Source organism: Microcaecilia unicolor, chromosome 2 (assembly GCF_901765095.1).
Source record: "Microcaecilia unicolor chromosome 2, aMicUni1.1, whole genome shotgun sequence".
Taxonomy (NCBI): domain Eukaryota; kingdom Metazoa; phylum Chordata; class Amphibia; order Gymnophiona; family Siphonopidae; genus Microcaecilia; species Microcaecilia unicolor.
Window position 1 is genome coordinate 127,490,532 of NC_044032.1, and position 24,085 is coordinate 127,514,616.

Here is a 24,085-nt window from a genome sequence, read left to right on the forward strand (position 1 = left end):
TTTTACAAGCCATAGAAAGTGTGTGTGACGGCATCAGTGGCACTGTGAAGCATCTTGCCACATGAAATGGTCTACAAAATGCCAACAAGTCAGCATATTTTGACTCCTGATCTGTTCAATTGGGCAAAGAAGAATAATGAATATAAAATTCCTTTTCGTTTCTTCTGCCAATGTTGGAAAATTGATCTGCAACTGCAAAAACAATACCTGGCACAAGAGGCCACCACAGCTTCATCCCACTCAAACAAAAAAAAGTGAGCTCAAAATTGGCAGAATATCTGCAGATGCCGCAACAGTAATAGTGAAAGAAAAGAGTGGCATTTCTCTACAGTAACAAGTGTGGGCAATATGTTGCTCTTCATGATGGGATTGGTATTTGGGAACCAACATGGAACTTGCAACTGGTCATCAGTACCATCTGAACAAGGGAAATGAGATTTTTATTTTTGTTAAACCTTACACAGCTTTTAAAGTTGAACACTTTAAACCTGTCTCCAAAGATACTGCTGATGACTGTTGTTCAGAATGTTGAATTTTTGCTATTATCTTTGTTATGGATAGCTTGGGAGAAGCAAAATGAAACTGGCATCAAATGAAAGGATTTTTCTTGCACCTTCTGATGATGCAATACTAATTTTTGTACTACCTGTCTCACATGAGGAAAACTGCCTCCAAAATGGACTCACTTTCAGAATATGACAATTTTCAGTGAGGCATATCAGGGAAAACCTATAGCTTCCAGCCACACAATACATATTGCTTTTTTAACCAATGCTACTAACAGATAAAATATGAAAGCTTTTTCTTTAACATATTTAGCACAGTGGTTTCCTGAAAATGACATTTTGTTACACAAGATTAATTATCAACAATGGGAGTTTATTCAATCTCAGAAATCATGGGGCTCATTTTCAAAGCACTTAGATTTACAAAGTTCCATAGGTTACCATGGGGCTCATTTTCAAAAGAGAAAAACGTCCAAGTGTCATAAAGCATCATTTGGGTGTTTTTCTTCTAAAAATGTGCAACTGGTATTTTCAAACCCTATTTTGCAGACATTTATCTATGCATCTGCATTGCATCCAAATCACAAGGGGTGTGGTCAAGGGCATTTGAAAGCATAATTAGGGCGTGCCTAACACTTAGGACATTTTACAGCCATAACAGAAAACAGGACTAAAACTAAGACATTTTGGTCCAGACCTGTTTACCCCCCCCCCCCCCCAAAAAAAATGTGAATAAAAATATGACTTTTACCAGCCTCACTGAAAGCCTTAGAGGTTAAAGTCAGGAATATTAGAACAGCAAAGTCACCAAAACCCAACTGTAGGTGCCCCCATCACCTATATAAGGGCTATTGTAGTGGAGTACAGTAGTGTTTTGGAGGCATAAGGGACAAGGGAACAAAGGTGAGATATGCACCTGACAAAATGTTCATGAAGTGCACAGAAGTGCCCTCTAGGGCATCCCATTGCTCTCCAAGGATGTCTGGGGGACTAGTCTACTAAAAATGCTGGCTCCTCCTACATCCCAATGGCATGAATGATTTTGCAATTGTGTCCCCCCCCCCCCCCCCCCCCCCCCAAATAGAAAACATCCAAAGCACAAAACCTTGTTTGAAACAGTATTTTTGGAAAAAGACATTTTTCTTTTTGAAAATGACCTTTCCTATTTGGATTTTGGACATTTTGTGCAAAACATCCAAAGTCGGCCTTAGATGTTATATAAAAAATGCCCCTCTATGTAACTTTGTAAGTGTTTTGAAAATATGTTTCCACGTGTTGCAGATCAAAATCAATGGCAGTTTCTGAATCTACACAAAATTCTGAATACGTGGTGCAAATTTCGCAGTTGTAGGCCACTTAATGAGAGTTAGTAAGACCTAAAATGTGCCCAACCTCCTGTTAAATAAAAAGCTGATACCTGTCTGAAAGTTTGCAGTTTTTCATTGTCCATATTTGCCTCCATTCTGGTAGATTACTATCAATTTCTGAAATGGTGAGGTGGGGATGTTTCCAAATTTTGGTTGAACTGACATGGAATGACCCTATATAAATGAAATGTAGTAGTATATGGATATGGGAAAACAATTCCAATGTTATTTAGGAATTCCAACCACTAGCATACAAAATAAATAAATATTGTGTGTGTGTTTTTTTTTAATATTGCAAATTAAAGAAATTATATGCATGCAATCCAATATTGATATTCTTGGAGAATCTCTAAGCATCTATTTAATACTTTGAGGAAAGTAAGGGGGTAGTTATTATAGGCACTAAGGGAATAATGCAAGGTATTTGTCTTAAGGCACATTTAATTAGCAAAACCATGTTTATTTTACCACAATGCATTTTGGTTTACATCAATGTGTATTACATAATGCGATGTAAAGCACATCATTTTGCAAACTGAATAATGCGGCTTGCATTGAACTTTGAAACCTGTGTTATTTGTGGAAAAAATACAGCAACTGAGCTGGCATTAACATGAACTCCCTTCCCCCACCCCAAAATCATTTTAAAAAATGCCAGTTAAACCCCTCCTCCCCCAATCTCCTTTGCCAATTCCTGGTGTCTAGTGGAACAGGACAGGAGGTTCTAATGTGTACCAGCTCATCTGCATCTGGTTTCAAAATGCTCTCTCTCAACTCCTAGTGGTAGTCTTATGGTAGGGGTTGAGAGGACTATTTTGAAACCAGAGCAACTGGGGAACATTGATCATTCCTGCCATGTTCCCCTAAATACCAAAGACTGGCAAGCAAGATCGAGGGAGAGGGAGGTCTAGGGGGAGTTTGGACTGGAGGTCTCAAAAGTGTTTTTCGGGGGTGGGGGGGGGGGGGTGTCTGCGCTTCTATTACCAATATATTGGCTCCTTTAAGGAAGCTCACCAGGAGAATCAGGCCACAATAATGCTGCTTGCAAGACTGATTGTAAGTTGTGCTATTCATAAACTACAGTTTTTGATTTGTGGTACTGATGGTAAATTAAGATGCAGAAAGTGTGAGATTTTTTAGTATCTAGCCTCCTAAATCTGAATTCATGTTCTTGCTAGATGCACTATTAAAGAGATTCATACATTAAATACAGAAACCCCATTAAAGTAGCAAAGTTATTTTGAAATTACTATACACAACAAAATCACACATATTAGAAGTGTTCTTCACAAACTTCTAAGCTTTCAAATGAACCATGGCCCCGATGTCAAAATTCCATTTATTATGCAAAATTTTCATTTCATCAAAAAATTCACAATGACAATGTATTTAAACAACTTTATTAACATAGTCAAGCAGTGATTAACATTCACATCTATTATGTCACATCATACAAATGTAAATACAAAATTACTACAGTACAATATATATTCTCTGCATGATCCAAAATATTTGGTGGCCCCAAAAATCTATTTAAAATTCAGCAGCTTATCAAAAATTAAAACCATATTCTATTAAAATGAAGTTTTGTTAGCACAGAGGCAGACTTCAAGAAATATCACTATTTATACGGCTTGAGAGGTTGTAGAAATACATGTTTGACGGAAACATTCTAACATTGTGGCAGGTAAAGAAACATTAGAATTAAAGCTTCCGAGCAAAAAAACAAAAAAAAAAACCTCACCCAACCTAAGTTGTCAGCAGAAAGAGAAATCATTTTTGGAAGATTCTAAGCTGCCATACCACTGTATCCTATGTAAAAACAGGGTCAGAATTCAAAAGTTTCAGTGGCTTAGAAAGTTCTACCCATTTCTCCTGGCAACATGCCTCAGCTAAGTTAGCTTCCTGTTGCTGCATAAACCAATTATGCAATAGTGTGTAATCACAGTGCAAGATTTAAAAACATTTTCTCTTTTTTTTTTTTTACAAAATCAATAATGGCTATCTATTCCAATGTTGCTATTACCCCCCCCCCCCCCAATCTGTAGAGAAACTAACCCTATATTTAAAGATTAAACCTGTCAACTTGGCATCAAAGAAAGATGTGTACAGTATGAAAAAAATGGAGGCAAAGTGTGGCACCTAAATCTTTATTAGTATTCCCTAACTGCTGGTTTAAAAGCAGGCTTAGCTTGCTCAGAAATACATGGTCCAGCACACAGATCATGGGAGTATCTTTAATCTGCCATCTCCCCCTGAAATAACATCAGATTCTTGTAAAGTCTATTTGTTTTCACTTAACTTACAAAACAGGTCACAGTGCACCATCCTGTGGTTTTCTAATGTGACTCAAAATAGACTTGCTCAGCAGATAAGCAGAAGGAACAGAAACCTGCACTAGTATTATGGTAAATGAAACATGGAGTGTCCACATAAATAGCTATGGCAAGAACCTTTCCTTCTGATGTGCCAAAATAACTAAATTGTAATGTTTCTTATGCAAATATGTCCAGTCAGTAACGTCATGCAAAATGAAACAGCACATTTAATACAGAATCCACAAGATCTGAACATAGAACTACTAAACACCCATGCACACCTTCCTACCAGAACACAGAATAGATTATCAGTAAGTTTTACAACTTCTGCTTAGCACGTAAGGTGTTCATAGCCACTTAGTACTACATTACATAGCTATTTTTCAAAAGAACTAGTAGTTAATATCTTTTTTTTTTAAAAAAAGCATATTTTAAAGGGAAAACTCACGCTGTAATAATGTGTACATAATCTTCTCTAGGGAAGAGCATTTTTGCATCGATTTAATAATACATTCAATATGAATAAAATAGTTCTTTAATATGATGCAAAAAGTATTCCACAGTGAACATTTTATTTGACATAAGCTTTTAAGATATACTAAAAAAATATGAAAATACATCCTAAAAATGGAAATTACACATGCTTTATAAGCATGTGTTTTGAACACAATAAAGGGTCTGGAGAGGGTACACACAAGTTTAGTCACCTGAGATAAACTATGGTGTATCTGAGTATTTTATATCTGCTAGCAGGGCAATATTTCAGGAGAGCCACTTGAAGTATGATTCTGTCTCACAGTATATGCAGCTTAGGTACACAGATGGCTGCAGGAGAAGAGTCTGCCCAGTTCATGCTGGATGCTAGAAAGACCCTAATTTTACTTTTACATCACAGAATTTTTGATATTAATTTTAGATTCAGTTTTCTCAGATGAGGTAATCAGATCTTCAAACTAAGTGAAAAAGCACCAATAAATCAAATTCTCAGTTGTCTTGTATTTATATCCAAATAAGCAACCCCCATATTCATTCCAAAATAAACTCAACTGAATTAAACACTACATAGCAAAAATGAACAGACTTCTCTCCTGGTGCATAAGTAAAATGAATATGGCAAACTTTCATTTTACAAATAGTAATAAAATGTCCCTTGAACTGCCAAAGATACATTCAAATTGTTTAACTATACTTTCTGTTACCAACTTAGGTTGATTGGCAGTTTTTGTTCTTGTTAGAATCCTTCAAAGAGGGAAGCTCAAACAGGAAAATGAAGGCATATTAAAAAAACAACAACAACAACAAAAAAAAAAAACAGTAAACACAGACCTCCTGAGGTTCCTACAACATACAAATATTCAAGTAGAAAATCTACATCACTTAGCAGCGGCTATTTCTGTAGTTGAGCACACTAACAGCACTTTATTCAGTGTGTAAGGAGCAGACAAACTAAGCCGTGCATTTAGCATGCCAAGAGACAGAAACACTGGAATGTAACAAGACAACACACACAATTCTAAACACATTCAGTCAACATTCAAAACTGTCAAGACTATACCACAAGAGTTAAGACACTTTGTATATCCCATGATGCACTTAACCTATTGCAACTATTAATGCTGAATCAGAATGCTTGTTCAAATTTGATTAGACAAATAGCACAGCCTTGTTGCACTGTGCATAAAGCTATTTTTCAAAAGAAATCAAAGATGTCAAAATTCAGTGTATTCTCAGACAGCATTAATTTACTTTGCACTGTATTTTGAATGAAGTTACTGCTTTCTGAATTTAACTATGTCAATTAGCCCCCACTTAAACAAATTACAAACTTATATACAAATATTTGGATAAATACACAGAAGGATTTGATGGGGAATTCTTTAAAAATTGACTCAGTGTGCCTTCTTGTAACTATCAGTTTAAATAAACTAGCTAGACTTGAGTTAACACTGCACTATAATCATGACCATTAACCCCTTACAACATTCTACCCATATACTGCAAGTCATTTCAATGAGAAACTTTTCCCAGTGTCTTTACCTACAGAGAAATTAACGTATTAGTCAATATCCTTTTATCAAAAGCTATTAGCAATTTATAATTTTGCTTTATTTAGAAAATGACCACCTAAGAAGCACTCTCCCCTTCCCCAAATATTGACTTGGGCAGTAATTGCCAGCTTGAGTACTAATTAATGAAACTGAACAGAGATTTGAAAGCAAATGTCATATACCCTTTGGATAAGATTTAATAAAAATGACCCTCTCTTACTGCCAGCTTTAACTACATTTATGCATGCTAAAATCCACCACCCATCTAGTTAGAAAAAGGCAAAGTAAGTAGGAATGTATGAAACTTTGCATGCATTTTAAACACATGCCACAAATTAAAATTCTCATGTATGGCTCAGAAGATCACTGCAATGGTTATATAGTTCAATTTTTGAAGAATAAAACCATGCAGAGAAAAGGTTTTTTTCCTTTTTTATAAAGCTTCTTACTCAGTACTTATTCTGTAAAGCAAAAGGTGAGAAATGTAGAATGCTAAAATAATGGGGTTATGGCTTAATTTGCTTCTCATGTTAAATATGCAGCATTGGAATAATGGGAAAACATCACTTCTGACCAGCAGAGTTCTGTTCTCTCCATTTTCCTCTCTCATCATGGGATAATTTTCAGGCAATCTAAATTAAAAACTTGCATGGTTCATGTGGACACAAAATCAAGTGTACCAGTTAGGGTTTCACATTCATAGTACATAAGAAAATACACATGGAAGGAAAAGTAAAAGGTTAAATTAACATGGATTTATTCACAGGAATACAAAGAGAAAGCAACAGAAAAACTAAACAAATGAAATGAAGAGGGATCCAAACTAACTCATTTTGTAGCTTTTTACTTGCACCCGTGTGCATAGAAGAAAGGGCACAAAGGGCCACCAACATGTGCCAATACAGTGTAGGTACCCTGCTGTACATCCATTAGCAACTCTTAAGATCATGCTTTGAACAAAAAAGAAGCACAGAATGCAAATGTTGAGTGGGATTAAACACTGAAATATATCAATCTTGTTGTCATCTTCTACAATTGTCCTTACCTGCCAACTAACATTTAAGCAGCCTTTTAACTGATCTTTACCTTCTAACTTCGTCTGAGAGGTCTTGATAAAATCCAATAGTATATAACCATGCAGAAAGCACATCACATTGACAGCACAGAGGCAAAGATTTTGAACAGGTATACCAGCTTTCCACATTGTGCAGGTTACACACAATACAATATCAATCTTATTTCTAACAGATCCTAAAAAGATGTTAAGGCCTAACTGTATCTACAGTACTATATATCTATAGTCTTAAAATAAAATCCATAGTAACTTAAAAGGTATTTTAATGCAGGGCTATAGTAATTGGTAAACTGCAACACAAAACTGGCGGAACATAGGTAACATGAATACCAATCTCACTCCGTGATGCAAGCATGCTTACTTACTTACCCAACTAACTTTTGTTACTTTCAACCGCTATGAGCCTGAACACATGCCCAAACCCTGTACTGCATATTAACAAGGATGCCTTGGTCTAGAAATTAAATGTCTAATAAACTATGTCAATCAAATAATTTCCACTATATATTAATGTAGAACTAAGATGTAAATCTTTAGCTGGATATGCCAAACAAGGTAAAGACTGGCCTCTTGTTGGTTGCTTTTATTTCTAATTTGATTTTTGCAACACTTTGGGACATCTACATTACAGATTGCATGTGCCTGCTTCTACTTTGGGTAGCAAGTTGCATTTTAACTGTACTAACTTCATTTGTATAGTTCTTCATTAACATGCAGATACCTATAAATCCCATCAGAGGGAAGACACAAAGAAAACCCTTGCTTTAAAATAATGCCTTTTACTGTTTGTAACCCCCATTCTTACGGTTTCCTTTATTATGTGCTAAAGAATTTTCCCTCTCACTTTATCCCTATAGTTCAATTAGCAGTTCTTTTTAAGTACAATTCCCAGTTATTTTCCAGAATGTCTGTTTTGTGAATTGATTCTCTTTTGCATCTTCACATCCAGTGCAGAGTTGTAAGAAGACAGATTTCCACCCACAAAGGCTCCAGATGTTAAAACGTTTCCCAACATCGACTTAATACAGTGACGGCAACACCTCCCTCCCGCCCCTCCCAGTAGGGTTGGGATTGTACTGTATTCCCTACTGGTTCACCCTTCCCCCCAGTAAAGGGTAACATTTTCCCTGGGTGCAGAGGCTCCCTCGTCGTCTCCTAGACTGAAGGACCTACAAGAAGAAAAGTTAGTGTTTAGGGCTACATCAAGATCTTGATAAAACACAAAAGTAGAACATTAAGTCAAACAGCACCTAAACCTTGATATTTAATTACTGAATTTATATTCTCTCTTTTTTACCCAATTAAGCAAGAAAAAAAGGAAGAAAGATATTTCATAAGGTAATCAGAAAAAAAAGCATATTGGTTTTCTAAGGTGTAAAAAGTTGCCAAAAGATTTGGAGAAGGGACAAGAGAAGTGATGTGCCCACACGTTCTTCCACTCATTGTGTGTGTTAAAATCTATTTAGATCAGTGGTTTTAAAGGGTCGTATTGCAAATGTAATTGCTTAAAATGAGATAGTCAGAGCTGAGATAAAAGACTATTTGGCGAGAGAACACTGAATAAGTGAGAAATACTTAAGTACTGTACATTAATTTTTGCTGCTGTCAGCAACCAGCATATTTTTGGATGGATTAAAATGCTTTTGTTTGATTTCTTGCTAGCTGGGGAATCTTCTTTTGAACATATTTATGTATGAGCCTATGCTTTAAAAAAATCAATAGAGGCAAAACCATTTAAAAAATGGTGAAATGTACTTCTCATTGTTAATTTTTGCCAACACATGAAATAAGTAAAAGGGGTCTGTGTCCTTCTGGAGTCAGTATCTTATGAGAAATGAGCCTCCCCCCAAATCCCCATTGCTTTACTACAGGTTATAGAGGCTGTGTAATATTGACAGGGAGGTGGCAACACACACACCAATAAAACCCTGAAGCAGCTAGCAAAAGGATGGAATATTTCAAACCACATCAGACCACACCCCCCTCCTTCACTCCCAAACCATTTAAAGCCATATCTAAACTACTGAATTTATCTTGGTTAACATGCTTCTACATGTAGTCCACGTTTTCTGGCTTTCTAAAGTATGAATTTAAACCAGTATGTTTGTCTTAACTGAGAAAACTGGGATACTGCTTCAGTTTTGCTCCGGGTGAAGGTGATGATAAAAGGGAGTGGGATAAAGTGGCAGCAACTTTTGGAATAGCGCATTTGCCAACATTCTGCAACATACAACTGCATCCTATAAATATCACAACCCTATTTAAGGCAATAAAGACAAATACACAAGGTGTCTTCCAAACTGCTTTCATCCCCTCCCCACTAATGTCACAAGTGGAACATGCTGCTACAAATGGAAAAACCATATTAAAATACAGAGTGTACTACAATACATAATGTAAGAATACCACCTCCCCATGTTTTTCCCCTCTGCATGTTTTACACACTTAAACTTATACATAGATATATCCATCTGTTACACTGATTGCTATGAATGTGAGCAAGCACTATGCTGATCGCATGATGACAACATCAGCTGCTCAAGAAATATTTTACTGCAAGAGTAAGTTTAAAAAGTATGTAAAAAAATGTTTTTACATGGTTAATGAGAGGAAAACCAATATTTGGGTGGGGAAAGAGGGTGGGTGGTGAAGGTATGGTAGCAAGGAGCTCCAAATCAATCACACATCAGGCCGTACTTTGAGGGTTATTTTTCATCACAGTTTAAGCTAGTCCTGGAATACCCATACCCCCTGACTAGTTTGGTTTTCAGGATATGTACAATGAACATGCCCGAGAGATTTGCAAACTTGATAGCAGTACTCCAGGACTAGCTTGAACCCCCCCCTCCCCAAATACATTTAACATCTTCTACTCAAACGGTTTAAAAACTTACCCCTAATGATGGGATTGCAGCTAGACCATACAATGTTAAACTCCATAGTAAGCTGCAAGCCGTTCTTTCAGGGGAAGAGGAAACTGGTCAGAGAAACGGCTCCAATTTTCATCCCCTACTTGATTCTTAAATCCATGAAGAATCTAAATGCAAGCAAGAATATTTCAAAAGCAAATAAAAAATAGAAAAATCAGATTACACATTTCCATCTACATGCCAGACGTAGGGCTTGTGGTTAATGGTTTTTCCTCCTAGGTTTTGGGTTCTTTTTTACATTAACTGTGGGTCCTTTTGAAAATGGTCCAATGATAAGATTAGCTCCAATAATAGCGTGGCTGCTCATTTAAACATTGAGCAAAGTGTGATCTCTTTGAGACCAGTCAAGCTTGGAAGCATTGAGGTCCAACTGAATAAAAATAGTAATTCAGACATGTGTTGGGATAGCAATACTCAAGTACCAACTGGGAAATAGAGTAAGGAATTAGATTAAAACCAGCGGTTCCCGTAATTTAGATTGTGTTGAGACACAAAAAATAATGAAATATTCTTAAAAACAATCAATCTTGAGCTTTCCTTTGGTGGATTAATTGTAATTAATGAGGAAAACACACATTCTAATCCTTTACTATCAAGCGCTATATTGAGAGGCAGAGACTGAGCTATTTAATTGGTTCTTACTTGAACTCCTTGTATAATAAGCTTCAGAAGGGAATCAGTTAATTGGAGATCTGGTCCTATTTCAAGCTTTCAAAGAGCAGTTTACAATGATTTTCTTATTGAGCAAGCTCACAGTTGAAATATGAAGTACAAGAAAAACACACAGACTATTGGTGTCCTCTCTATGGAAGCGGAAAAACACTACTGCAATTCTTACCTAAAATATAAACTGTAGGCCACTTTGAACCGAAACTCGGTTTTGGATAACAGTGGAATACAAGAATGCATAAATAAATAAATATATACATAGTAGCTGGTTTCAGCTATTATCCCTCAAAAGCAGCTATAGACCCCAGACGCTGCATTGTAAAGTTTATCTTAATATTTACTTTACTTTATACTACATAAACTTCAAACGATCTCTTAGACAGTGAAGAGACACTTTATATTTATTTATTGCATTTGTACCCCACATTGATATTTTAAAGGACACTAAAAAGAGGTTCAGAACCTTTTCTAGTAAAAAGCATAAATGCGCCTCTTGGAAAATTTACTTACTGCCACCAAGGTGTCAGGCCAAAAGACGCAAGTAGGCACTGGTCAATTTCCATGCTTACAAAGCCAGAGACTTGAAGTTGGAATAATGCATGCCCTCATTCTGTGCTAAGGTTGGAAAGATTCAGAGCCTGAATGGAGGGAAAACAGTCTTTTGTGGAATGGAAATCAGTTTTGAGGTGGCCAGCACGTTACCAGAATCACTGTGCTGGTTCTTTGGAACCTGTACAGGGTTTTCACTACCACTGGATTAAGTGGATAAGCATAAAGGAGGGGCCTACACTAGTCATGAAGGGAGAACTAAACAATCATTTTCAGAATTTGAGCATAAATGCCTTTTTTTTATGAATATAAAAATGGCTTTTTTATAATTACTCCTCCAACCAAAGTGGATATTAAAGCTAATACCAAACCATCTATTGTATTACCTTACCAAAAGGGAAGAAAGGGAAAAGGCCTCAGAAGTCTGTGGTAATACAGCACCCTATGGACCGGACCGTGGAATGCTCACATAGTGTTCAGCGAAGGCTGTATCCACTAGACCTCAGTCGATCATTAGCCAAAAACTCTTTCAAAAACTTTTATTATTAATTTAACTTATAATCATATAAACATATTCAAAATCATCGAGATAAACTTTGTGTGTAGAATGCAGCGCACTTATCTGTTCCCAACAGGGCACGTTTCACCCTCAGGCTTCTTCAGGGATGCAGTGCTACAAAATGAAAACAAATTATAAAATCCTATTTCTCTCTTCTAAACTTGATTATGGTTTGATATCAGAAACTGGCACGCTCCTTACAAACCTTTAACTGACCGTCACCATTTTCATTCCCTGCTGACCTCAGCATGTCTCTGGCGGCACCCTATATCTGTGCACCAATCAAACAAGACATGAGGTCACATTATGCTAAGTATTTCACTGAATCAGCTCATGGGATGAAAAAACACACAGAAAAAAAAAAAGCCCATTCTATCATAGAATTCAAACCAGAGGTTTCCACTGATCCTAGTCTATAGTTCCAGCATTGTTCACTCTGTTTTAAAGACTTCCCTCTTTAACCCCCACATACTGATGGTAACATCTGCTCAATCACCTAACACTGAAAATCCTCAAAAGTGTGTTTAAAATGTATACAATGTGTTACCATCAGGGCTATTGTACGTTGATTCAACATGCAGGAGCGATGCTCACTCAATCAATCTTGTACTTATATTTAAGAAATGGGTATACCGAACTTAAAACCTCTTTTAAGATTTCTCCCCTTGAAAAAGCCACTCAAACTCTGCTTCTCAAACAAAGGGTGGGAATGAACAATGTCCCAATTCTTTCGAACAATATTAGCCACTACTCCCCCCCCTCCCACCCCAACTGAAGAACCTTAAAACACAGGAGTGTCATCTTCGGATTTAGGTCATTGGAAGTGTGGCTCATGTAAAGTTTGTGGCATAATGAGAGAATGCCAACAGTTTGAAAATCCCCTTAATGGTGAATGCTTCCAACTTAGACAATATAAGGATTGTCAATCCAATTTTGTTATATACGCTTTGCAATGCCCACGTAGGAACTTATACATTGGCAAACCCATCAGAAAATTAAGTACAAGACTGAGTGAGCATCGCTCCTGCATTTTGAATCAGTGTACAACAGCCCCGATGGTAACACATTCAAGCTCATTTTCAAAGCACTTAGCCTCCCAAAGTTCCATAGAAACCTATGGAACTTAGCCTCCCAAAGTGCTTTGAAAATATGCCTCAATGTATACGTTTTAAACACACTTTCGAGGATTTTCAGTGTTGAGTGACTGAGTAGATGTTACCATCAATACATGGGGGTGATAGAGGGAAGTCTTTAAAACGGAGTGAACAACGCTGGATCTATAGACTAAGATCAGTGGAAACCTCTGGTTTGAATTCTATGATAGAATGGGCTATTTTTCTTTGATTTATTTTCTGTGTGTTTTTTCATCCCATGAGCCGATTCAGTGAAATATTTAGCATAATGTGACGTCATGTCTTGAATGGTGTACAGATATATGGTGTCGCCAGAGACGTGCTGAAGTCAGCAGAGAATGAAAATGGCGGCAGTCAGTTAAAGGTCAGCAAGGAGCGTGCCAGTTTCTGATATTATTTATTACATTTGTATCCCACATTTTTCCACTTATTTGCAGGCTCAATGTAGCTTACAATAGTACCGTAGAGGCGTTCATCAATTCCGGTATGAACAGCTTAGAAGACAGAAATAGGATTTTATAATTTGTTCTTTTCATTTTGTAGCGCTGCATCCCTGAAGAAGCCTGAGGGTGAAATGGGCCCTGTTGGGAACAGATAAGTGTGCTGCACAAAGTTTGTCAATGATTTTGAATATGTTTATATAATAATAAGTTAAATTAATAATGTGGTGTACTTGGATTTCAGCAAAGCCTTTCACACAGTTCCGCACAGGCGACTGATAAATTGAGTGGCCTCTGTATGGGCCCTAGAGTAACTGATTGGGTAAAAAATTGGTTGAATGGAAGGAGACAGAGGGTAGTGGTAAATGGAACTTGCTCTGAAGAAAAGGATGTTGTCAGTGGAGTACTGCAGGGATCGGTCCTTGGGCTGGCTCTTTTTAATGTCTTTGTGAGTGATACTGCAGAAGGGCTGTCTGGTAAGGTTTGTCTCTCTGCAGATAATAGCAAACTCTGCAACAGGGTGGACAACCTGGAGGGTGTGAATGACATGAGGAAGGACCTAGCGAAGCTGGAGGAAGAGACTGATATTTGGCAACTAAGATTTAATCCCCAAAAATGAAGGATCATGCATTTGGGTCGTAAGAATCGGAGGGAACAGTACAGTGTAGGGGGTGAAGTGCTTCAGTGTATGAAGAAAGAGTGGGACTTGGGGGTGTATGTGTCTGATGACTTTAAAGCTTCCAAACAGGTAGAAAAAGCTACGGTCAAAGCCAGGATGCTTGGGTGGATAAAGCGAATGCTACATACCTGTAGAAGGTATTCTCCGAGGACAGCAGGCTGATTGTTCTCACTGATGGGTGACGTCCACGGCAGCCCCCTCCAACCGGAAACTTCACTAGCAAAGGCCTTTGCTAGTCCTCGCACGCCGATGCGCGGCCGTCTTCCCGCCCGAACCAGCTCGTGTTCGTCAGTCCCATATGTAGCAAGACAAAGACAAGGGAAGACACAACTGCAAAGGGGAGGCGGGTGGGTATGTGAGAACAATCAGCCTGCTGTCCTCAGAGAATACCTTCTACGGGTATGTAGCATTCGCTTTCTCCGAGGACAAGCAGGCTGCTTGTTCTCACTGATGGGGTATCCCTAGCCCCCAGGCTCACTCAAAACAACAAACATGGTCAATTGGGCCTCGCAACGGCGAGGACATAACTGAGATTGACCTAACAATTTATCCAACTAACTGAGAGTGTAGCCTGGAACAGATTAAACATGGGCCTAGGGGGGTGGAGTTGGATTCTAAACCCCGAACAGATTCTGAAGCACTGACTGCCCAAACCGACTGTCGCATCGGGTATCCTGCTGCAGGCAGTAATGAGATGTGAATGTGTGGACAGATGACCACGTCGCAGCTTTGCAGATCTCTTCAATAGTGGCTGACTTCAAGTGGGCCACTGACGCTGCCATGGCTCTAACATTGTGAGCCGTGACATGACCCTCAAGAGCCAGCCCAGCCTGGGCGTAAGCGAAGGAAATGCAATCTGCTAGCCAATTGGATATGGTGCGTTTCCCCACAGCCACTCCCCTCCTGTTGGGATCAAAAGAAACATTTGGGCGAACTGTCTGTTGGGCTGTGTCCGCTCCAGATAGAAGGCCAATGCTCTTTTGCAGTCCAATGTGTGCAGCTGATATTCAGCAGGGCAGGAATGAGAACGGGGAAAGAATGTTGGCAAGAAAATTGACTGGTTCAGATGGAACTCCGACACCACCTTTGGCAAGAACTTAGGGTGAGTGCGGAGGACTACTCTATTATGATGAAATTTGGTATAAGGAGCATGAGCTACTAGGGCTTGAAGCTCACTGACTCTACGAGCTGAAGTTACTGCCACCAAGAAAATGACCTTCCAGGTCAAGTACTTCAGATGGCATGAATTCAGTGGCTCAAAAGGAGGTTTCATCAGCTGGGTGAGAACAACATTGAGATCCCATGACACTGTAGGAGGCTTGACGGGGGGCTTTGACAAAAGCAAACCACTCATGAAGCGAACAACTAAAGGCTGTCCTGAGATCAGCTTACCTTCCACACAGTAATGGTATGCACTGATTGCGCTAAGGTGAACCCTTATGGAGTTGGTCTTGAGACCAGACTCAGACAAGAGCAGAAGGTATTCAAGCAGGGTCTGTGTAGGACAGGAGCGAGGATCTAAGGCCTTGCTGTCACACCAGACGGCAAACCTCCTCCATAAAAAGAAGTAACTCCTCAATGGAATCTTTTCTGGAAGCAAGCAAGACACGGGAGACACCCTCCGACAGACCCAAAGAGGCAAAGTCTATGCTCTCAACATCCAGGCCGTGAGAGCCAGAGACTGGAGGTTGGGATGCAGAAGCGCCCCTTCGTTCTGTGTGATGAGGGTCAGAAAACACTCCAATCTCCACGGTTCTTCGGAGGACAACTCCAGAAGGAGAGGGCACCAGATCTGACTTGGCCAAAAAGGAGCAATCAGGATCATGGTGCCTCGGTCTTGCTTGAGTTTCAACAAAGTCTTCCCCACCAGAGGTAAGGGAGGATAAGCATACAGCAGGCCGTCCCCCCAATCCAGGAGGAAGGCATCCGATGCCAGTCTGCCGTGGGCCTGAAGTCTGGAACAGAACTGAGGGACCTTGTGGTTGGCTCGAGATGCAAAGAGATCTACCAAGGGGGTGCCCCAAACCTGGAAGATCTGGCGCACTACTCTGGAGTTGAGCGACCACTCGTGAGGTTGCATAATCCTGCTCAACCTGTTGGCCAGACTGTTGTTTACGCCTGCCAGATATGTGGCTTGGAGTAACATGCCGTAATGGTGAGCCCACAGCCACATGCTGACAGCCTCCTGACACGGGGGCGAGATCCGGTGCCCCCCTGCTTGTTGATGTAATACATGGCAACCTGGTTGTCTGTCTGAATTTGGATAATTTGGTGGGACAGCCGATCTCTGAAAGCCTTCAGAGCGTTCCAGACCGCTCGTAACTCCAGGAGATTGATCTGCAGATCGCGTTCCTGGAGGGACCAGCTTCCCTGGGTGTGAAGCCCACCGACATGAGCTCCCCACCTCAGGAGAGACGCAACCATAGTCAGCACTTTTTGTGGCTGAGGAATTTGGAAAGGGCGTCCCAGAGTCAAATTGGACCAAATCGTCTCTGGAAGATAGGAACGAGCCGTCCGAGAATCCAGTAGAGATCCTATGAATTCGAGTCTCTGTACTGGGAGAAGATGGGACTTTGGATAATTTATCACAAACCCCAGTAGCTCCAGGAGGCGAATAGTCATCTGCATGGACTGTAGAGCTCCTGCCTTCGATGTGTTCTTCACCAGCCAATCGTCAAGATAAGGGAACACATGCACTCCCAGCCTGCGAAGCGCTGCTGCTACTACAGGTAGACACTTCGTGAACACCCTGGGCAGAGGCGAGCCCAAAGGGTAGCACACAGTACTGGAAGTGACGTGTGCCCAGCTGAAATCGCAGATACTGCCTGTGAGCTGGCAATATCGGGATGTGCGTGTAGGCATCCTTCAAGTCCAGAGAGCATAGCCAATCGTTTTCCTGAATCATGAGAAGAAGGGTGCCCAGGGAAAGCATCCTGAACTTTTCTTTTACGAGATATTTGTTCAGGGCCCTTAGGTCTAGGATGGGACGCATCCCCCCTGTTTTCTTTTCCACAAGGAAGTACCAGGAATAGAATCCCAGCCCTTCTTGCCCGGATGGCACGGGCTCGACCGCATTGGCGCTGAGAAGGGCGGAGAGTTCCTTTGCAAGTACCTGCTTGTGCTGGAAGCTTTAGGACTGAGCTCCCGGTGGGCAATTTGGAGGCTTCGAGGCCAAATAGAGGATGTATCCTTGCCTGACTATTTGAAGAACCCAACGGTTGAAGGTTACAAGAGGCCACCTTTGGTGAAAAACTTTCAACCTCCCCCCGACCGGCAGATCGCCTGGCACGGACACGTTGATGTCGGCTATGCTCTGCTGGAGCCAGTCAAAAGCTTGTCCCCTGCTTTTGCTGGGGAGCCGAGGGGCCTTGCAGAGGCGCACGCTGCTGACGAGAGCGAGCTGGGGCTTAGCCTGGGCCGCAGGCTGTCGAGAGGGAGGATTGTACCTACGCTTACCAGAAGAGTAGGGAACAGTCCTCCTTCCCCCATAAAAACATCTACCTGAGGAGGTAGATGCTGAAGGCTGCTGGCGGGAGAATTTGTCGAAAGCGTTATCCCGCTGGTGGAGCTGTTCTACCACCTGTTCGACTTTTTCTCCAAAAATGTTGTCTGCTCGGCAAGGGGAGTCCGCAATCCGCTGCTGGATCCTATTTTCCAGGTCGGAGGCACGCAGCCCTGAGAGTCTGCGCATCACCACACCTTGAGCAGCGGCCCTGGACGCAACATCAAAGGTATCATATACCCCTCTGGCCAGGAATTTTCTGCACGCCTTCAGCTGCCTGACCACCTCCTGAAACGGCTTGGCTTGCTCAGAAGGGAGCTTGTCCACCAAGCCCGCCAACTGCCGCACATTGTTCCGCATATGAATGCTTGTGTAGAGAGCTGGTAGGACTGAATCTTGGCCACGAGCATAGAGGAATGATAGGCCTTCCTCCCAAAGGAGTCTAAGGTTCTGGAGTCTTTGCCCGGGGGCGCCGAAGCATGCTCTCTAGAACTCTTAGCCTTCTTTAGGGCCAGATCCACCACATCAGAGTCGTGAGGCAACTGAGTGCGCATCAGCTCTGGGTCCCCATGGATCCGATACTGGGATTCGATCTTCTTGGGAATGTGGGGATTAGTTAGTGGCTTGGTCCAGTTCACCAGCGATGTCTTTTTTAGGACATGATGCATGGGTACTGTGGACGCCTCCTTAGGTGGAGAAGGATAGTCCAAGAGCTCAAACATTTCAGCCCTGGGCTCATCCTCCACAACCACCGGGAAGGGGATGGCCGTAGACATCTCCCGGACAAAGGCTGCGAAAGACAGACTCTCGGGAGGAGAAAGCTGCCTTTCAGGGGAGGGAGTGGGATCAGAAGGAAGGCCATCAGACTCCTTGTCAGAGAAATATCTGATGTCCTCCTCCTCCTCCCACGAGGCCTCACCATCGGTGTCAGACACAAGTTGAAGCCGTGCCCGACTCGACTCCGTGGAAACACGGCCACGGTAGGAGCGTCGAGAGGTGGACTCCCTCGCCAGCATCGGTGAAGCTCCCTCCACTGACGTCGTCGGGGAGTCCGCCTGGGAGGCGGCCGTAGCCGGTACAGCACCCCCGGTACCGGAGGGGAAGGGCGCAACTGCGTCGATGTCAGAGTCTGTTCCGGGCTGTCCAAGGGGGAGCGCATCGACACCTCCTGAACAGAGAGTGAGCGGTCCTCCCGGTGCCGATGCCTACTGGGTGCCGACTGCCTCGGCGACCCAGAGCTCTCGGTACCGAGACGGGAAGGAGACCGGTGACGATGCTTCTTTGACTTCTTCAAGCGAAGCATGTCACCGGAGCTTCCCGGTACTGACGAGGAGAACGTAGAATCCAGCCGTCGCTTCCTCGGGGCCGAGGCCGAAAAAGGTCGATCTCGGGGGGGGGGGGGGGGGGGGGGGGCTGTACCGCAGGAGCCCTCAGTTCAGGCGGAGACCCACCCGAAGGCTCACCGCCACCAGCAGGGGAATGGACAGCCCTCACCTGCACTCCAGACGAAGCACCACCGTCCGACGACATCAGCAATAGCGGAGGTCCCGGTACCACCGACGTCGACGCAGCCTTTCGATACCTCGGTACCGACGATGCCGAAGGTAGGGGCCTCGATGCAGTCGATGCCGAAGCTGTCGACATCGATGCCCGTGCTGTTGTCGTCGAAGAGCCCGAGAACAACACGTTCCACTGGGCCAATCTCGCTACCTGAGTCCTCTTTTTTAAAAGAGCACAAAGACTGCAGGCCTGCGGGCGGTGCCCAGCCCCCAGACACTGAAGACACAAAGCGTGCCTATCAGTGAGCGAGATTACCCGGGCGCACTGGGTGCACTTCTTGAAGCCGCTGGAAGACTTCGATGGCATGGGTGGAAAAATCACGCCGGTGAAATCAAAATTCACGATGATGACGAAGGGCACCAAAAAGAAGGGAAAAAAACCCGAATCGAGGCCAAATAGGCCGGTCCCGAAAGCGAAAGGAAACTTACTCGGGAAAAGCTGGAAATACGGGAAAAGGGTAAAGACCGATCGGTCTCTTTTTTTTTTTTAGCGAATATTGCGAAGACGCGCGAGGGTCAACTTGAGGGGCACGAAAAGGCGGTAAAACACGACCATCCTGAGCGCGGACAAAAGAAGACTGACGAACACGAGCCGGTTCGGGCGGGAAGACGGCTGCGCATGCGCGGTGCGCATTGGCGCGCGAGGACTAGCAAAGGCCTTTGCTAGTGAAGTTTCTGGTTGGAGGGGGCTGCCGTGGACGTCACCCATCAGTGAGAACAAGCAGCCTGCTTGTCCTCGGATAATAAGAGAGATGACTAGCAGGAAAAAGGAGGTGATAGTGCCATTGTATAAGTCTCTGGTGAGGCCATATTTAGACTACTGTGTGCAGTTCTGGAGACTGCACCTAAGAAAAGATATAAACAAGATGGAGTCAGTCCAGAGGGCAGCTACAAAATTAGTAAGCGGTCTTGAACACAAAAAATACAAGACAGGTTTATGAACCTCAACATGTATTCGCTGGAAGAGAGGAGGGAGAGAGGAGACATGATACAGACGTTTAAATATCTCAAGGGCATTTATGTACAGGAAGTGAGCCTTTTTCAACTGAAGAAGAGCTCTGGAACGAGGGGGCATATGATGAAGTTAAGAGGGAATAGGCTTCGTAGTAATCTAAGAAAGTATTATTTCACGGAAAAGGGTGGTGGAGGCGAGGAATGGCCTCCCAGTGGAGGTTGTGGAGTCGAGGACTGTGTCAGAATTTAAAAAGGCATGGGATAAGCATGTGGGATCACTTAGGAAAAGGAAGAATTAGGGGTTACAGAGGATGGGCAGACTGGATGGGCCATATGGCCTTTATCTGCCATCACGTTTCTATGCTTCTAAAAGTTTTTGAAAGGGTTTTTGGCTGATGATCAGCTGAAGTCTAGTGGACACAGCCTACTCTGAGCTCTAATTGAGTACTATGTGAGTGTTCCATGGTCCGATCCGTAGGGTGCTGTATTACCAAAGACTTCTGAAGCCTTTTCCTTTTCTTTCTTTTTGGTAAGGTAACACAATAGGTGGTTTGGTATTAGCTTTCATATCCACTTTGGTTGGAGGTTTGATCTTATTGTTTGTGGATTGTGGAATCAACTTGGTTGAAAGTATTTCTTTTATATAATCACCCCAGGAGCTACACATGAGGTATGTGTTAGTGAGTGGCTGAGAGGAAAGAAAGCAACAAAGGTATTGTATAAACAAATTTCAGCCTGAGGATAAAGGCAATACCAGTGATGTGCCGCAGGGATCAGCCCTTGGTCCAGATCTTTAACATTTTTGCAAATGGAATTATAGAAGGGCTGTTGGGTATGGTTTATCTCTGCAGATACCACCAAAATCTAAAAGGTATGAACAACATGAGGGACCTAGTAAAACTAAGAATTGTCTAAAATTTGGCAGCTAAAATGTAACGCTAAAAATTTTAGGGTTATGCATTTGGGCTGCAAAAACCCAAGGGAGTGGTACAGTATAGTGTATGAAGTACTTTGTGCATGAAAGCAGCAGCGGAACCATTGTGAAGTAGCCAAATATGGGAGATCATTTGATACACTGAGCTGAGAGCCTCCTGAGTTCCTGAACCCATTCGTGGTTCTAACCTCATGGGTCTAAGGTTGATAAGCCTTCCACAGACTTTAAAAAGACAATGAGCATCTGTTTTGTTTTTTTCCTTAAAGATTGGCTCTTGACTGAATTGCTTAAGGATGCAACCCTGGGCTTACACTGAGGTGTTGTGACGCATGGGGAAGCCACAACAACTAGGTCTTGAGTAGTCATTCCTAGAATTTTAAACTTCACACAAAGAACTTCAACTCCTTCAGTTGTGCAGATGTAGTACAACAATTCCCACATGCTTTTGTTTCAAGACTACTCAAAACCATGTTGTGGCAATATGTCGTGGCTACAGTATGGTATATGAAACACTGGCGGATCACAACATGCATTTCATACTTCCAATTTCCTGCATATTTGAGAGCATCCTATGACAGAAAATTCCATCTGCTCTCCACGAGCTAAGCAGCTCAGAAACAGGTTAAAGTGATTCCCAGGAGAAGTGCTTCACATGGTAGTTAAAGTGTCTTTGGAATGGCATGTACCAGTTGTGAAGCGAGTGTGGCCTTGCCCTTGTTTATCAAGCCCTCTGCACATAGTACAGACTATTTCAATTTCTTTTCACTTGGAAAAATCGTTCTAGCAAAAGTTTTAGCAGACACTGCTAGTATGTTGAGCTGCTAGTGCTGCTCTTGAAGTTTGGAGGTCTTGAACTGTTTTACTTATCTGCCTCCTTGGGAGATACACACAAGGCTAACCTTTGCAAGACTTACTGGCTTACTTAGAATGTTGTGTTCATGATGGCAAAGAGACCGTTCCCACAATATTAGCTGAGTGTTAGGTGAGGTGTGTGATTAATTGGGGTTGGATGAAAGGGGTTCATATTGTGCATTATGATGTGCGAGTGTGGCTCTGACATGTATGTATGGCATGTGGGGGTGTGAGGGATTCAGCAATCGGGATCTGTTTTCAACAAACTGTGGTTCCTGGTAATGATTCCTATAAATAATAGCCCTGGGGGCTTTATTTTATAAAAAGGGATTCTATGAGCTATAATCTAGATTCCATTTTTTTGAGTGATGAAAATCGTGTTTTGGAATGCTTCAGGCATAAATTCACCTATAAGTGCCTCTGAACACCAGAAATTATAGCAATTCTGGTTTGGGCAATGCTTTTATGCTTCTTCCAGCTCCAAGAAAGAAGGGGTAGCTATCTTGAATACTAAACGAGCTTCTTTCAAGATGCCAGATATGATCATAGATGGAGCTTTCAACTCCGTGTTGGATCCCTCCGCAGATACATCTGCTGGTCACTCTAGAATGCATCTGAGATCTGATCATGGACTTAAGGTTCTTTTCAAAAGCTTGTGCTTCATAGATGTGTGGAGGGTTTTATACCCATCAGAGCGGGTCTATATACATATCCAGAGTCCATAACACTATGTCCCTTAATTGATTCTCTCTTTATGACTAACTCTGTTTACAAAACTGACCGATTCTGTAATTGGACCTCTGGAGATATCAGACCACACCTTACTTTGGATGGTCTTGGAGGGGCTGGGGCACACTTGGGTCACTAGAACTCGCTGGGAATTCATAGTATAATAGTATAAAGACCTAGACTTTCACAAATATTTGACTCAAAGATGACAAAATTGTTGTTTTTATATTAAACATATGAATAAATGCCTCTCTTTTTTGAGAAATTGTAACTGTAATCATATTTATGTTAGTAAATGGAAAAAAATAGACAATCAAATCTTGGCTTTGGAAACTAAACTACATTATGGAAATGCACTTTCAACAGGTGCCATATCTGACTAATAAAAATGCTTTACTTAGAACTCAGCTAACCCTTAACCTAATTCACAAATATAAAAAAAATCCCATATTTTATCACAAGTACAAATTATTCAGGTTTAGAAATAAGTCAGGCAAATTAGCTAACCTTATGAAATCATACTTTTATTCCAACACTCAGAAATGGAGCTGGACAGCTTGTATCCCCTTCCTGATGACTTGAAAAGGGTATTTTCTAATTTTGTATAAGAAGCTTTATACTTCCGAGTAGGCTTGCTTTTCTGAAGTTGGCTCTGAAAATTGTGAGGCTGTCTATAGCTATTCTGCATGCTGTTTTAGATTCTTTACATTGGTATTTTTCAGATGGTATTTTATATTTATCTTTACTTTCCATTCTTTAATTTTAGGGCTGAACAGAGAAGGGGCAACAAAAACGATAAAGGGGATGTGATGACTTCCCTATGAGGAACGGCTAAAATGGCTAGGGCTGTTCAGCTTCTAGAATAGACGGTGGAAGGAAGATAAGATAGAGGTCTATAAAATAATGAGTGGAATGGAATGGGTAGACATGACTCGCTTGTTTACTCTTTCCAAAAATGCTAGGACTAGGGAGCTCTCAATGAAGCTTCAAGTAGTAAATTTAAGATGAACCAGAGAAAATATTTTTTCACTCAACGTGTAATTAAACTCTGGAATTCATTGCCAGAGAATGTAGTAAAAGCAGCTAGCTTAGTGGGGTTTAAAAAAGGTTTGGATAGCTTCCTTAAGAAAAGTCCATAAGCCATCATTAAAATGACTTGGGGAAAATGCACTGCTTAAAATAAACAGCACAAAATGTATTGTACTGTTTTGGGATCTTGCCAGGTACTTGTGACCTGGATTGGCTACTGTTGGAAAGAGGATACTGGGCTTGATGGACCTTC

General features: G+C 41.7%; 1 protein-coding gene across 2 annotated transcripts in view; it reads right to left on the reverse strand.

Annotated features, from left to right (window-relative positions):
- Positions 1 to 3,605: 3,605 nt before the first annotated feature.
- The window catches only part of TNPO1 (transportin 1), a 541,716-nt gene continuing 521,236 nt past the window's right edge, over positions 3,606 to 24,085 (reverse strand). For both annotated transcript variants that reach the window (XM_030193299.1, XM_030193300.1), the window contains exons 24-25: positions 10,209 to 10,351; positions 3,606 to 8,483 (exon numbers count right to left, since the gene is read on the reverse strand). In XM_030193299.1, coding sequence (XP_030049159.1) covers positions 10,244 to 10,351 — 108 coding nt within the window. In that variant the 3' untranslated portion in view covers positions 3,606 to 8,483; positions 10,209 to 10,243. The remainder of the gene's footprint in view (positions 8,484 to 10,208; positions 10,352 to 24,085) is intronic.